Source organism: Heloderma suspectum, chromosome 3 (assembly GCF_057233095.1).
Source record: "Heloderma suspectum isolate Gila_16-S chromosome 3, 16-S_ref, whole genome shotgun sequence".
NCBI classification, from domain to species: Eukaryota; Metazoa; Chordata; class Lepidosauria; order Squamata; family Helodermatidae; genus Heloderma; species Heloderma suspectum.
In genome coordinates this window covers 155,295,885-155,312,775 of record NC_139460.1, presented here as the reverse complement: position 1 = coordinate 155,312,775, position 16,891 = coordinate 155,295,885, and the positions used below count along the sequence as shown (strand labels likewise).

The following is a 16,891-nucleotide window of genomic DNA, read 5'->3' as shown; positions in this document are numbered from 1 at the left end:
CAGAGCCCTGTGGTTCAACAGCCACGTGTGCATCCCAGCGGGCTCCTGCCCTTTGTCACCTGCCACACATGTGCTGGTCTCTTTGCCCAAGGTGCGTTGTGGTTTGAAAGGGGGCTGGCGTTATGGCTGGAAAAATGATTTCCCGGCTTTTGTGTGTCCAGTTGAACCATAACTCATGAACCACCACAGGTTTTGCCCCTGATACACACACACACACACACACAAACACACACACGAGTGTGTGTGTGTGTGTGTGATATCTATCTATCTATCTATCTATCTATCTACCTATCTATCTGATATAGATATTGATATTGATATCGATATACTGTAGATATAGATATATATAATCAAATGTTACAAGAACTGAGGTGTTCGTGATATTTTCTGTAATAAATCCTAGCATATGCTCTTTCTTTGACAGAAACCAAGAGCTGGATGATCTCATAGTAATACAATCATCTGCTGTGGATCAAAATAAAAAACGGTGAGTCTTAAAATTAATGTCTATCTATCTAAAATGATTTCTGGGCCACCTTTGAGGGGACCTAGAGCTACCATAGTCCTGTACCACTTGCAGTGCATAAGGCCCATTGGACTTCCTGCAAAAAGTGCACAAGATCATAGGGGAAGGTCTGTAGCTCAGTGGTAGAGCACATGCCCCATGCATCTCCAAGTAGGACAAAACCCTGTCTGAAGCCCTGGAGAAGCCACCATATCCAGCGGTTTTGTATATTTCATCTCAACGGAACGGTACAAAAATTCTGTTCTTTATTCAGTCACAATCTCTCTCTCTCTCTCTCTTTATATATATATATACACACACACACACACACACACACACACACGAACTGAGGTGTTCGTGATATTTTCTGTAATACATCCTAGCATATGCTCTATCTTTGACAGAAGCCAAGATCTGGATGATCTCATAGTAATGCAATCATCTACTGTGGATCAAAATAAAAAACGGTGAGTCTTAAAACTAATTTCTTACACCTTCTGTGGTCCTTGCAGTGCATAAGTCCCATTGAACTCCCTGCAAAAAAGTGCAAAAAATTAAATGTGCATCCGTTCTCTGCTCTGTGTGTGGCAATGTGCATGCACAGGTCTCATACAAACATAGATCTCCACATGTGGTAGGAGCTCAGATGGGGGAAGGAGGTTGGCAGCAGCAGAATCTCATGGACAGTACAGTGCTCACATCAGGGAGCAAATGTGTGGATGCAGTGAGAGACTGGGGCTGTGTTTCCACCAGCTATTTTCCTCCATCCTGGCTGCGTGGTGGGGTCTCTGTGTTTCCATGACGTCATGGCCATTCAGCACCAGCCCCACATTTTATTGGTGAAAAAAATGCTTCTTCTGAGACTGCTTATAGTCTGACTTTTCCAGCTTACCATGGCTCCATTACTGACCTGTTTCCACAATCGCACTGAGTCCGGTATCATAGTCCTGCCCATGGCGAGTGTAGCCCAACCTTTGTGGGTGTATTGCTCTGACTTTGGTGACCCAACCCTTTCCCTCCCTGTTCATTGCCATTTTGGAGCAGGATGCCGAGGGACCAACTTTTAAAACATCATTGAAAATAAGCACTAGAACGCAGCCCATGATGACCCCAGTCAAGGGGTGTTTTCTCCCTTTGTGCTGAATGAGGCTTGCCCTCTCAATGACCACAGAAATAACAGAGAAGCCCCGCAATAGACAGGGCACATATCAAAGCCCAATTCCTTAAATGCGATTAAGCGCAATCTCAAGGCTCCGATACATTGCCTTAGGATGTAACTCATTCACAGCTTCCATATAGAGATCCTGTATGTTAAAATGGGGGCTGGTTTCGATCTCTTTCCCACAACAAACCCATTAGTGTCTCCCCATTAGTGTTCTCCCCCCACTTTCCCAGCACAAGCATATGTGTGTCTACTCGGAAGTAACTCGGAAGTAACTCTCATTGTGCTCAATGAGGCTTGCTCCTGAAATGCAGGTGCATCTGGACTTTCAGGGGAAAAAGAGAAAGGGGGGAGAAGGGGAAAGACTCTTTTCACAACAAAGCTGATTCCTTTTTAAAAATCTGGGACTGCTCCATTAGCTTCTCCTTCCGTTGTCCAGGAAACACGGATGAGGAGGCGGGAACACTGATGAGGTAATCAGGCCCAACCCAGACTCCACTCAGACTCCACCTGGCCATCAAGAAAATAATTTGATTAGACCTCAGTGGAAACAGCACAGAGCCCCAGGCGACAGCGATGATAAACCAGGACTTTAAGCGCTGTGGAAACTAGGGATGTTAGAGAATTCCGCCACAGATCCCAGGGGGGCCAAATTCCAGTGAATATGGCCCCCCAGAATCTATGGCGGAATGGAGCCCCCCACCCCCCCACCCCACAAAAGCCCCGCAAAACGGAGCCTACCTGGCTGCGGCTCTGGTGGCGGTGGCGGTGGCGGCGGCAGCGGCTCTGGCCGCTGCCGGGCTCCTGTGGTCGCAAGTGGCGGCTGTCATAGTGGCCGCCATTTGCATCCCTACGCCGGCCCGTGATAGGCTATGTATATATTTATGTAGCCTATCACGGCTAAAGCAGGAATGCAAATGGTATCCCCTACATCATTTGTGTCTCTGCTTTAGCCGTGATAGGCTACATAAATATTTACGTAGCCTATCACGGGCCGGCGTAGGGACGCAAATGGCATCCCCTACACAGAACGCCATTTGCGTCCGCAGCAGCCCCGCAGTGGCTGGAGGCCCCGCTGCGGGTTGGCCCGGCTGGCAGCTCGGCAGCCTGGCTGCGGAGTGGAGCTGGCCAGGTAGGATTCCGAGGGGGAGGAACGGATCACCTCCCCCCCTGTCGAGGATTCTGGGGGGAGGAACAGATCGCCTCCCCCTACCTGCGGAACCCGGTGGAGCCAGGTAAGCGGGGTTTCATACACCCCTAGTGGAAACTGGAAAAGGAGAAGATACGATTGAGGAGACATTGCAACAAAGTTGCAAACAAAGTGAAGCTGATAGTGTGGAAACACGCCCTGGATTGTCTTCTAGTTTTTGAAAGTATAATACTCTTGCTAAAGCAGGTGATGCCAGTGTCCACTAGGAATGTGTGTGCAAGCAAAATTCTAGTTCATCAAAGTTCTCCAAATTTCAACTCTAAGCTCATTCCGCCAACATGTTCTTATCAGATTCTGATCTTTGTTTTGTTCTTTTCACATGAAAATTTGTGCACATTTTTGTGTGTATTTTTCAAAATGTACACATCAGTTGTGCACATCTTTGAAATGTAAGCATTCTTCTCCCATTGATTAAAGTATGTTTGTGCACATTTTTTAAAAGTACACATTTTTTCATGTGCATTTTTCGAATGTATGTGTACTGTTGAACTCATTTTGGGGTCTGCAAATCACATTGCAAGCTCAGAAAGGTACAGACTTCAACTGCAGATGGCCTTCAAATCTGTGTTTGGCCTGGAAGGCATGAACTTGGTAAATCCTGATTTTAAAATACAGACTGAAATGAATTTCTCATACATCCCTAGTGAACCAACAACTTATTCTTGCTTTGCCCTACTGACTGCTCCTGTAGTTTGTGTTTTTACGTTCAGTGCTTCGAAGTAGTAGACTAATAAGAAAAAATGTCATGTGGTGGTATCATTTTTATCTGGATATCGTGGGTCTGCTACTCCTTTCAATGAGGATCAGATTATTTACAAACCTCTGCATGTGCAGCGCAATCCTTTACATATTTACGCATCATTCAGTGAGACTTACTGTCAGATAACAGTGCATAAGTTTGGCAGCTTTAGGCGGCAATCCTATACATGCTTACCTGGGAGTAAGCCTCATTTAACTCAGTGGGGCTTACATCTGAGTAGACTTGCATAGCACTGTGCTGCTAGTACCCATTAGACTCAGACACTTTCCAAATGCAGCTGATTAACAGAGGGCCCCCTACTCCAGTCTGACAGCCTTCCATCAGCCTCAACCTGTTTCCCCTCTTTTGCTCCCCCTGTTTCCCTCAGATCTGCTGGGCCCCTTAGGCTGCTGGCTATTTTAAAGAATGAGGCCTTTGGTGGAACATTTGTAGCAGTAAAATCCCTTTGACTCCAGAGTCATCCCAAGCAAGAGCAGGACTGTAGCCAAAGACGGTGTGTGAAGAAGGGGCTCTGTTCTCTGCTCTCAGAGCAGCCTCATCATGTGAGACTGAAGGAACGGTGGAGAGGCCTAGTTCAGGGCACATGCTCTGCATATAAAATGGTGGCTGGCGCTGAGGGCCATTCATTTAGTAGAGCTTAAGGCAGTAGCCCAAACACAACAGAGATTCAAGATGAAGCCAAGTAGCCAGCGTGGAAGTTTGTGAGGAACACATTCTCACTGAGAATTTTCCTGTAAGAGGTGTTCCCCTTCCTTTTTAATATTTTATTTTCCCCCTCCCTATTTTTGTAGCATAAGAAAAGAGAAGTAATTAAAAATACCATGATTAGATTTATTTTTCTTACTCCAGCTCTTTCCTCCTTAGATCACCTGAGCAAGGCTCTGAATCTGCCAATATTCCAGGCAATCAGTCAGAGATGAACAATTTATACCAGGTCACAAGAGGATCCAGGTACAGTACTTGTAAATCAATACATTCACTATTTACTTTTTCCTCCAGCTGCAAAATGCTATCTCTTGTATAAACACCTGCCAAACTGGGATTGCTTAAAGAAATTAAATTTTCCCAGTCTGGCAACTCCCTGCAGGTACAGGAGTTCTAATGCACACATGGAGCTTCCCCACATGTAAATGTCCCTTGTTCACTTCAGTGAAATAAACAGGTCTGCATATATAAAGGGATACACACACAAAGCTGCCCCCTCTGTTTTAAAAAATAACAGGGTGCTTGCTTGTGCAGGGGCTGCACGTGTGCATCGGAAAGCATCCAGAGCTGCAGCTTTTCTCAAAAGCTCGCCTTATCACAGTTCACAAAGATGCAGAGAGCTGAAACAGGCCATATTAAGGGTACTCCTTCATTCCTGGGTCCCACCAGTGAAAGGGCCCTGAAGTTGCACAGCTCAAGGACCTAAGAGCTTCACGTGTACACTAGTACTAACCCACAGATCTGTGGAACATATAAGCTCTGTTCAGGCATTCAGATACTGGGTATCATCAACATGAGAGGAGTGCACTAGCCCTGCGCTCCTCAGTTGTTGCGTTGGTTGCCCTCTACATGTTGATGGTGACTTTGTGAAGAGGAGAGCCTCCTGTATCCATGGAGGCTCTCCATGCAATCCAGAATGCTGATTTTCTAGCATTCTGGATCACGTGGAGAGCCTCCACAGATACAGGAAGTTCTCGTCTTCGGACTGTCACCCTTCTTAAGTAGAGCTCAACAAAACGCAACAATGAGGGGGCCAGGGCTGGAGTACTCTCTCTCCTTATGCATTTACCCTTTTCAAGTTTAGAATGCCTGAATAGGGCTACAGTGTGCTCACTTACGGTCTGTGAACTCAGTAGTGTGCCGATGCAGTATTGATCCAATAGATGCACTTAGAGGATATTGGCACAGGGTCAATTCTGCAGTGCACCAGTCTTGTTGAACTCTTTGTCCCTGCTTCCATTCATTGCTTTACACGTTTGTCAGCTGCCAGTAGGTAAATATTTATGATGATCATTTTTTAAGTGGTAACTTATCATGGTGATCCTCTAAGTAATTGGTGAGCTTATTCCCCTAGTATGGACAGAGTGCAGCTCCTGCTGCAGGCACTCTCATGCCACACTTCAGCACGGTTGTGATCCCATGTTGAAAGAATGCACGTGAAAATAAGGGTGCCGATTCCATGGCAAAGACCCATGTGATCAAGCTTGGCATGTGGTCACCCCTGCAGCATGGAGTCATATGAAGGGAGCCCATGTCAGTCATTCATCAAGTGCTAACTTTCTAAAATGTGCAGTTAATAACTTGAGTTAGGCAGTCATCTGGATTGTCCTTTCAGGTACAAATGATTTACCATACTTCTGTACCTGATAAAAAAGCTGGGGAAGTGTAAATACACTCTTCACCACTTGGCAGGATGATACAAATGAATCGCTTCCCTAGTGGTTATAGTGTAGAGATTACTACTTAGGCCTTGATGTCACATTACCCTGATGACCTGGGAGCCACTGCAGTGCTACTGCTCTCTGAACTGTCAGTTTAAGTTGAGAAGTTCAGGACAACCTGTGAAGAGCCCATATAATGGCTTGTCCCCATGCCACTCTTAGTCCTCTGAGTTAATGCTGGGGAGTAGCAAGGAGCCACAATGTGGACTTCTGAGCTTCTCATGCTACCAAGTGGCATGGGAAAAAGAGACACTCCACAGCCCCATTGTGCCAAAATAACATAACTACCTAGCCTTAGTATGTGGTTACCTGTGGCCTGCCCTACATATGCATCAGAAAAAAGGTTATAGAATCCTTAGTGGACTCTACCACTTCAGACTGTGGGTGGGGATGCCATTTTTGAATGTTCCCTGCAAGTAAAATAGTTGCACACCAATGAAAAAGGATCTAGCCAAGCACACTCTTTCCTGTGCTAATTTTCTACTTCCAAACTTTAAAAAATGTGATCTCTGGCCTGCAAGCTGAAGTGGTATAGTTAGAATTCTACATTCCTCCCTTGTTCTGATGCCTCTGAAGACCAGGACAGTAGTCCGCTATAATGATGTGAAGATTTGCAGTAAAATTCTTCTCACCACTGGGTAAGACATGAAAGAGGAACAGCTTTCCAAGTAGTCATATGTGTACTGTGTCAAATTACCACTTGATATGTGTTCCTTTGTATCATCCAGTGTTTCAAAAATGAATATATAGTGTTTCAAAAATGCAGTCAGGAGCGGGGCCTACGAGGATGAGCAATGAAACCTAGCATAGGCTGTAATTGTGTGTAGACATCGCCTCTTCTTATCATTTTTCTATATTTATTTTAGAGAATAAAGTTCTCTACATTTTTGTGTATATTTCAGCTATAATGCCTCAAGCAGTCACTCAGTTCCAATGGACACTATTGTGTACACCAGAACATATGAGAATAGGTACCTGAAAAATACATGTAGTATTTTTCCCCACATATTTCTTGTATACTAATTCCAAAAATAACTGTTTAAACATAACTTGTTTAAACATCAGCAATGTTATTTTTCAGCTACAGCATGTCTAACCTGATATTTCTGGTTTCTTGAATGTATGATAATATTAAACTATTTGAGATTAGAGACAAATGACTGGAAAAGGAGATCAATATTCACAGGCTGCAGCCACAGTGCATTACGTAGCTCAACTTAATTAAGCTCATTGATCCCAATAGGTTTAGCAGGCCTAATGCTCGGCTGGGTTGTGGCCCAGGTGCAGAGTGAGTGTGTGTGTGTGTGTGTGTGTGAACACATGCATGTAAACACAGAAGAAGAATACAGATGTTTGGGGTACAGATTTATGGAGTGTGACCTGGCAAGCTGAATATAGCCTACCAGCCAGGTATGTTTGCATATCAGCATGATACATCTCCTGGTTTTGCTACCTGGCTGGGACTGCAAACACAGGCTGGGATGGGGTTCAAGCATCTAGCAATAAACATAGTACATAGTTTCCAACTGGGCAGTTTCTGGCTCACCATTTCCACTCTTCGATACTACTCTATATCGTACCAGAAGAAATAATGTCTGTCATCATGTCTATAATCTTGCCTTTCTCTAAAATGCTCAAGGCAGCTTAACAGCAGCATCATTTAAAATCATTCAATAAATACAAAAATGAGAACTTTGAAACAATAAATAAATCCAATTACAGCATAGCTTATTTTATTTGAAGGCTGAACAAGATGTTTTACACACAGATGCAAGAATATATTGTGGTGGGGTGGGGAGGAGGTATAATTTGAAGTAGAGAAATGGTAGACAGGAAAGGAGTTAAGCACTTCTTTTCCCCACTCATTGCTTTCTGATTCCAATTTGTCTTCTGGAAATGGCTTTTCCTGGAAATGGTAGAAATACAAAAGATGTATTTATCCAGCTATTTGGTTGAATAAGAGTACCCTTTATTTAGGACTACACTAATATGACAAAATTCAGTATATTTAGGGTTTTAGTTTTACATGCATTCTGATATGGTATGGTCCTCTTGGGGGGACTATACCATTGGTTTCACATGAGGAGACATTTTTCTGGGACATTCCCTTCCCCATTGTGACCACTGCAAAACTTACCGTGCCACAGAAAAGCACAGTAAGTTCCCAGATCTAAGCGATGTGTTGGGGTTAGATGTGCAGTACTGCAGTCTTTAACATGTTTACCTGTTAATAAGTTTAATTTGAAGTTAGCAAGACTCACAAGTAAGCAGGGTTAAAATTAATTAATAGGGACATGATCCAGCCAAACCTCGAGCTCCAAACATTTAAAACATTACTATCCAAAAAATTTCAAGGTATTTTCTAACATACCTTTTTTGAGAAGGAAAGAATAATCCCAACCCAAAAATGATACTTAATCTGCATATTGCTATCCAATTTAATACTTTCCAGAGGAACAGCTGCATTAATCTGTTACAGCAAAAGCAACAAAGACTGTTGTGGCGCTTTAGGGGCTAACAAATATTATGGCATAAGTTTGCTGCATTTCATTTCTCAGTATTTAAAATCCTCACCACCATGTGTGTGTATGTTTGTGTGTGTGCGAGAGAGAGAGAGAGAGAATAAAACATCATGCATCTGATGAAGTGGACTCCAGCCCAGGAAAGTTTATGCCATAATACATTTGTTAGGGTGGTATACAGTTGTGCCCATGGGAATGACCACTTGCACAATGGGTCTTTCGCACCTCTAAAAAGAACCCAGAATAAGCAGAAACTCTTGTTTCTGAAAAGGGTCAGGTCAGCGGTGCTCACAGAAGGAACTCTGCTGACCTGTTCCGATCTGCTCATTTCTGGGGTTTAGAAGCACAAAAGCCCAGTTGCACAAGTGGTCGTTCTCACCAGCACAACCAAACCAGCAGAGGTGCAACAACCCTGTTGGATACTGCCCTTCGTCTTTAAGGTGCCACAAGACTCTTTGCAGCTTAATTTTCTATCTTTGTGCAAGTATCTTTATAACTACACTAAGATAAACAGTTATTGCAGTTCTTGTGTTGATTTGTTTCTGACCCTCCAATAGATTCCCAAAGTAATAATGCACTGTGTTCTAAAACATAAAATAATACATTTTTATGTTTTCTTATTTCATCTTGTGTCTTATCTCTGTCTGTGTTACACTGAATGTTTTTCATGTATGTCAGCATCAGTATCTAACATGATTGTGTGTTTCTCTGTTGCTTTTGAAGTCAGTTACTTCTAAAAATATCATGTGCTTAAGCATGTGCTTAAGATAAAAACCTCTTGGGCACAATCCTCATTCTGCACAAGCCCAACTGAAATTAAAGGGAGCTGTGCAAAAGCAAGGTTTGTGCTCTTACTATAATGCAAGACCTCTCTTCTCTCTCCACCCCCACTGTTCTTTGAATTTTTTTTTGTAAGAGCCACTTTATATGGGCTGTATATTTCTTTAGTCTGCCCTTGGGTTTGTGTGGATGGCTTTGAAGTTGATTGATAATGTGCTCTCTTTGCTGAAGCGCAAATGTGAAAGGTAGAAAGTATTGTTTGGCACTTATCACATGTTCTTTGTATTGCAGCCGATTTCCCCATGATACGTATGAAGACAACATCTCTGGAAAATCTATTAAAACTGTTTACTCTACTTCTGATAGGTAGGTGTATATATATATATATATATATAGAGAGAGAGAGAGAGAGAGAGAGAGTACTGATCACTGCTGGTGAGGAGAGAAAGGGGAGGAAGGCAAAGTGTGGAGAAGCATCTTGTCAGTTTCACCCAATCCCACAAGTTATTTACACTTTTTATGTTCAGAGCTCTCCCAGGTTCACATGTGCACTTACTTCACTTGGTTTTGCTACCCTTCACTCTGCTTGATTACTAGCTGCTGAATGTGTGAACTGATTTCACTGGAAAATATTGCAGCTGAGCTGACATTGGATGATATCAAAGCTCTGCCTGTGATGTCAGGTTTGTGTCAGTCCATTCATACACTAAATTGTCACTTGATGTTCCTGTCATCAAGTGACGGACATGAGTGTGTGAGTGAAACAGCCCTTTAGCTAAATTTGCTGCTTGGGGGTGGGGTGGGGTGTTGAAACGGACAAGGGGCTTCTCTGGCTTTTGCCTGAGGCTAGTCAGTTTCAGTTCAACGTTAGCAAGTTCTGCCAACATAGCACCTAGCCTTGTTTTTAAAGCCGGGGGCAGGGAGATGGACCAGCATTACCGTAGTCTGTTTCCCCTGCAGCAAGCTATCTCCCCTGTGGACTGAATATTGTACTACTGCTTTTAAATCAGGACTTGCAGGATTATTTTACACAGAGTAAAATGTGGTAGGAGCGTGTTCTGAACTGACCATCTGGATAAGCCTGAAGTTTCCCCTTAGGCCATCCGCTGTTTGTCTACAAAATGAGTAACCACTCTTCAAAGTGATGTTTCCCTCAACACTATAACACTATAAAAACATTTCTTTATCCTGCCAGGAATTGACATGGTGTTTATGCACACTTTGCCACTTGGCTGAATGAATGGGAACTGTGCAGGTTTTCTCAGTGCGGCTGTGCAGCTCCCATTCATTTCAGTGCGGGCTTGCGCAGGACAGTTTCCGGGTGGATAGTGCCTTATGCCTTGGGATGTCTCGGCATTGCTGCCAGCCCTCTCTTGCGGGCTGAGCAATGGTGGGGAGGTTACAGTGTGTTGCAAGCAGGGGAGTGTGAGGATTGTTGTGCCATTTCTCCTGGGTGAGAAATGTGTTCCTTTCCTTCCAGTATAATGCACTCAATCATTTCTGTTCTTCCATAGGGCCATTATTGAAAAAGAAATGTGCACTTACTGCCGGAAGCCCTTGGGCACAGACACCAAGATGATTCTCGATGCCTTGCAGATTTGCTGTCATGCAACTTGTTTCAAGGTAGGAGTATATTTTTGTCTACAGTCATAAGGTCTGCATAAATATATATTATTGAAATGGTGAACTACCGGCACATAATTTGACCCTGAAAAATATTTTTAGCTTATAGTAACTGCATATTATATATGCGGCAAGTTAATCCTGTAACAAAATGTTGCAGGGTAGAATGCTCCTGTTCAGGGTGCCAGCCAGTTAGTCATTCTAGGATACTTCATTTCATTCCCCATTCCTCGTCTCTCCCCTCCTCAGACTCATGCACTCCCTCTCCCCTCCCAGGATATTCAGGCCTGGTTCAGACATAACACTAAAAACGTTTAAAAAAATAGTGTCATGTACACAAGCCTTTCTTTCCCCACTTCAACTCCAATGTGGTAATGAGGAGGAGATTAGAAGCATTTCCTTCTGTTTTCAACTAAATGCAGTTTGTCATTATGTCTGAATGAGAAACTGCAGTTAAGTTTAACTAGGTTTTATCCAAGCAAGCCAGAATAATAAACCATGATTTGAAGGTGAGTTTTTTGGATGAACCATAGTTAAAACTAACCAAAGTTTGTCCCAGTTTGAACATAACAACAAACTGCAATTAGTTGGAAATGAAAGCAAATGCTTTTGATCTCCTCATCATGTCGGTGCCAGAGGAGGACAAGAGGGGAGGGGGAGTGCATGAGTCCAAGGCTCACTCACATATCACTGAAACATAGTTTAGTGTTATGTTCCCACTGAGGGCTGCCTAATGCCAGCATTCTTGTCTTTTCAGTGACAGGTTAGTTTTCCTCTCCTCCCAGACATTTGATGCCATATGATGTGGGCATTTATGCCAGTTATTTTATCAGGTCCCAGTATCTTATTGTACCTGTTTTTAGTTCTAAATTGTTTTTAAATTTAAGATGAGGTACTGTCTGTGGTTTTAGACAGAATAGCCATATCTGACTGAGTAACAAAGGAAGATCTTATAGTTGAATAGTAGATCACATGTTTTGCATGAATAAAGTAAGTACCAGTTCAATTCCTGGCATCTCCAGTTAAAGATTTCAAATAGCATGGTTGGGAAAGACATTTGCTCTAGACCTTGGAAAGTAGCTGCCTGTCAGTACTGGGCTAGATGGACCAGTCATCTGACTCAGTACAAGAAAACTTCAGATGTAACTAGATGGCTTTAAAAAAAACCAAAAAAACTAAATGAAAGGGGGGGGGGTTGCCATTGGATCATAGTTTTTGTGATGAGCTCATTGCTGTAGGGTTTTTTGATGTTAATAAAAAAACTAGGTTTTAAAACAAGATAAAAACATTTATGCAGCATATTTTCAGCCTGGGCTATTCATCCAGAGTTCTTAATCAAGAACATGAAGGGATGCTTCCTCATCCTCATCTTGCATACATGTGTCTACTTTGCTAGAAACTGGGACTGAACAGCAGAGGGTGTATTGTGCGATGGCACCACTCCGCCATTTCTGTTATACGTTGGCCACAATCAAAGAAAGAGTTACTTAAGCCTATTGATGTCATTTGGCTGGAGTGCACTTGACTCTCCCTTGGATGGCAGCCTTCCTTGGAAGCTGCATCCCAAGATAGTTCAAGCATCCAGATGAAGCGCGTTATATTCCGAGATGAAACAGCAGTCCTTATGACCTAGGTGTGTGGCGTAGCTGGTCTGTCTCAGCCTTATTCTAGTTCTTCTTCCGCAGCTCCTCCTGCTTCTCCTGCATGGGCAGTCATGGGTGTGACAGGCCAGGGTGGGGGGACAAAGAGCAGTCACATCTGCTTCACCTGCAGTGTGAGCCTGGCTTCACAATTTGCATGATAAATGTACCAACAAGTTGAGTGGGGTTTAGTCACCAGTCTTGCTTCTCCCCAGATGCTTCAGGCAGACTTCCACATTTAATTTTAAAAAAATTATTGTACTGGGGGTTCTCAGTAGTGTTTCAATGAGATAATTGACGAACCCCGCACCTGCTTAGCTTCAGTGGTGCTGAAGAATTCACTGGGCTGCTGTCTACATTTCTTTCCCTCTCCCTAGACTGCCCATCTATGGTTTTTCTTCATCCTTCACCATCTTTAAGTGCATACACAAATATTAAGCAGTTGCGCTTGTATGGTTGCAAAGTTTGCTCCAAAGATTTTGGGGTGGGGGAAAGTGTGGCATTAAAGACACTAGTCAATTGACACACTCCACAACCAGGATTTTCCCAACTGAAACTGAATTACATTACATGGCTGGACTAGTTCAGGAGAGCTCATCCAGCAAGAGGAAAAAATACGTTTGTACTGAATGCAGGGAGGACACTTTCAAATCATGCTTACTGTTCAAAGCAGGGCCATAGCTCAGTGGTAGGGCACACACTTTGAATGTATAAGGTCCCGTGTTCAATACCTGCCATATCCAGTTAAAAAGAGCAAGTAGCAAGTGATGTGAATGACACCTGGCTGAGACCCAAGAGAGCCACTTCCAATCAGAGTGGGCAATACTGGATGGACAAATAATCTTAACTGGCATGAGGAATCGTCTCATGTTCCTAAAAATGTTACTTTTATAATCATCCTTAAAATCAAGGTGTAATGGAAGGCAATATTGGTGTGCAGGAAGGAAGAAAAAAAGAACATGGCATTTAATGTTCAGTTCTGTAGATGACAGTCCAACAAATTTCTCTGCGATCTTAGTTGTTATACCAAAATGCTAGTGAGTCTTCCATGTTTTGCACACCGTAAAGTAACGTATTAAAGATGACTGGGCATTATGTGTTTTCTTGATTGGCTTTTCATCACTAAAGTGCTTAACGCTATGTGTGTTTCAAGTGTGAAGTCTGCAAAGCTCCTCTGGAAAATCTGAAGGCAGGAGACAGCATTTGGCTTTACAAGAACACCGTGCATTGCACACCATGCTACTCTAAAGTTAAAGGTAATTTTCATTGGGGCTATCTTCTTGTGGCTTAAGTTGCTCGCAACTGGGGAGACAAACAGCTCATGGGGTTGGATCCAGAGTTAGTCAAGCTTCGGCTGGACACATTGAAATAACTGGGATTTAACTTAGTCATGACTAACTTGAGTCCCATTGATTTCAGCGAGTCTGCTCTAAGCATTGCTAAGTCTAGCGCTAACCCATTGCATCCAAACCCTGAAACACAGTGCAGTTCCTGTTTATGATGGAGTAGATCGGGGGTGGGCAACACATGTCTCCTGCTGCCCACTGCTGTAGGCCCTGCCATACCCATGCTGCCTCCTTTTGCCCCCCCCAATGCTTTTTATTTAAAAAAATCTGGGGGGAAAAGGCATCCGTAGCAGCTATGGGGTGCCCAAAAGGCCCAACTGAACTTGCAAACAAAGTAACTTTAACCACTGTAGTGATATGGAGAAATCTGGTGTCAAATTTCAGTGGCAAGCTGGTCATATTGGGTGGGTGGGGTGTCAGGTGCCCCACAGACTGGGGCCACCGCCAGCCATTTAGGGGGTGAAAATGGCCTCCGGACCTCTGGAAGTCGCCCATGCCTGGATTATAGATGCAAAATTTGGTGAATATTGACATCCAACCTGAACGTCTTGAATGACTGAATTAGGGATGTGCACTGAGAAGGTTTTCACTTTTTGTTTGTTTTTGTTCATTGGATTTAAAATTATTTCCATAATTTCTTTTGTAAAACTTTGACATTTAGCTAATTTGGATTTAATTCTTTCATTTTTCAGATTTCAATTTGTGTTTCAGAAACTTTGATTTCAGTGGAACTTATCTTCGCTGATTTTCATGCAAGGAAAGAAAAGTTGCAGCCCTGAAATTGGCTGGGGGGCGGGGGGGGGAGCCCATACAGGGGCAAGGCCCCTGTTGCCCCAGGAGACTTACTGGATACCAGCTAATTTCAGGGCTGCAGCCTTTCTTTCCTCACAGACTGAAGTAAACTAATTCCAAACGGGGAAAAGTACAAAAGAGATCTGAATTAAATAAACATTTAATTTGGAATTCGTTGATTCAGATGACTTTTAATTCATATTTATTCAGTCTGAATTAAATATGAATGGAGCTCTTTTGTATTTAGTTTTGCTTTCAGATTAAACTAATGCACATCCCTAGTCTGAGTATATATCTTCCCACTAGTTGCCTGTAACACCAGTGAATTCTAACTATCTCTTTTTGGTGACCATTAACGCTCACTGTAATATCTCTGAGCTTCTGGAAGTTCACACTTGTCTGGAATTATCAATGTTTATATTGTGGACATATATTCTAGATTTTATATAAAATAAAATTCAGGTGCTATCATTTTTAAAAAGACACTTTAGAAAGTTACACACATTTTTATACTGTGTTCCTAATTTATCTTTTTTCTTTCTCTTTACAGCATCATGGATCTACTAATCTTTAATGAAGTCAGATCAAGTGCAATCTCAGATGATCAGCTGCACGCATTTATCTCTGAAAATCATATGCTTTTTTAGGATGAATGAACTATTCTAAGAATCACAAACAGTAGAAATGGAAGAGATGTAAAAACTGAAACAATACGCAACCCCTAAAAGGAAGATAATATAAAATGGCATGTGCCTGGAGATACCTGCATTATCAGCAAGAAGAGAAATGTCTAATGCTGCAATCCTATGTACACTTACCTAGTAGTAATCCCCACTAAACAAAGTGGGATTTACCTCTGAGTAAACATTCATAGGAATGCACTAAAAGAGTGTAGTTCCTTGGCTTGGTAGCTTTAGATACATCTTTATTAAAATCTGCAGCCATACACAATGATCCTACAAGCACTTAGCCTCTTGTATGCCAGTGATAAATATTTCAAGGATTGGGATCCTACTTTAAGTGTATGTTATATATTTTAAAACTCATGGTTTTACAATTGTTGGGTATAATTTTAAATGTCTGTGCTTTCCCCCCTTTCTTCCGAGCATGTGCAAACAGCTTAGCACAACTGGTGGTAAGGAGTGTACAGAAATGACCTTGATATGGAGAAATGGATTCAAATTCAAGATATAAAATATGGAATAAAAGGTAAAATAGTGACTGCATTCAGGTCGGTGTCACAACAGGCCATGGTTTAGTGTGAAGGGAATGAGTCACAGTGAGCTTCAGACTTACATGCTCCCCTCCCTCCCCCCGTACCATGGCCATGAGGAGAAGTTTTGAAACTTTCACTTCCATTTTTTAATTGATCTCAGCTTGTTGTTTCAGCTGAACCTGACAAACTGTGGTTAACGGTAATGATTGTTTATAAGCCAACTTCAAGACATTGGTTATGACCTGGCTTTTTTTTTTTTTTTTAACAAACCATAGTTAAGATTAACCATAGTTTAGAGTTCAGATGTAACAACAAACTGCATTAATAAAAAAACCTGAAGTGAAAGCTTTTCTCTGCGCATCCACACCATAGGAGTGGTGCTCGTGGGAGCTTGCTACAACTCATATCCATCACAACAAAACATGGTTTAATATGATGTCTGAATGCCTTTATAATTACAATTTAGTATATAGTCAATCATATCTGTTCATGGATAAGCAACAATCCTAAACACAATTCACATGGAAAGAGTGTTTCAGTGACCTATTGCATGACACTAGAAAAACAACAGCAGTGGTGCTGCTTGCTGCCTAGTATTTTATCTGTTGCTTGGTCTCTTATATCCTTAACATTGTTGCAAATGGATTTTTGCCCCTACTGAATCTTTGCAATAAAGGACTGATCAAGTGTGACAATGGACAGGTCGTTTTTCAAAGGAGGGAAACCATTTAAAAGCATGTACATAACAAACTGCTAACCAGTGTTTATGGGGAGTTTTTTTTAGCTGGGGGGTTGCAGTGAGAGGTAAGTACAGCCTCATCCTAAAGTGAAAGGAAGTTCCAAAGGGATAGGCCAAAATGCTCAGAATGCCAAAAACTGCAGCTTAATGGGACAGGAAACCTCCAACCT

General features: G+C 42.5%; 1 protein-coding gene across 12 annotated transcripts in view; it reads left to right on the top strand.

Moving 5' to 3' along the window:
• SCEL (sciellin) overlaps positions 1 to 16,679 on the top strand; it is a 77,880-nt gene extending 61,201 nt beyond the window's left edge. For 6 of the 12 annotated variants that reach the window (XM_084844775.1, XM_084844772.1, XM_084844773.1 and 3 more), the window contains 8 exons: positions 425 to 487; positions 910 to 972; positions 4,502 to 4,588; positions 6,966 to 7,034; positions 9,657 to 9,731; positions 10,880 to 10,988; positions 13,782 to 13,884; positions 15,317 to 16,679. In XM_084844775.1, coding sequence (XP_084700901.1) covers positions 425 to 487; positions 910 to 972; positions 4,502 to 4,588; positions 6,966 to 7,034; positions 9,657 to 9,731; positions 10,880 to 10,988; positions 13,782 to 13,884; positions 15,317 to 15,333 — 586 coding nt within the window. In that variant the 3' untranslated portion in view covers positions 15,334 to 16,679. The remainder of the gene's footprint in view (positions 1 to 424; positions 488 to 909; positions 973 to 4,501; positions 4,589 to 6,965; positions 7,035 to 9,656; positions 9,732 to 10,879; positions 10,989 to 13,781; positions 13,885 to 15,316) is intronic. The other 6 variants (XM_084844779.1, XM_084844778.1, XM_084844776.1 and 3 more) reach the window with 1 other exon arrangement.
• The last annotated feature ends 212 nt before the right edge of the window (positions 16,680 to 16,891 follow it).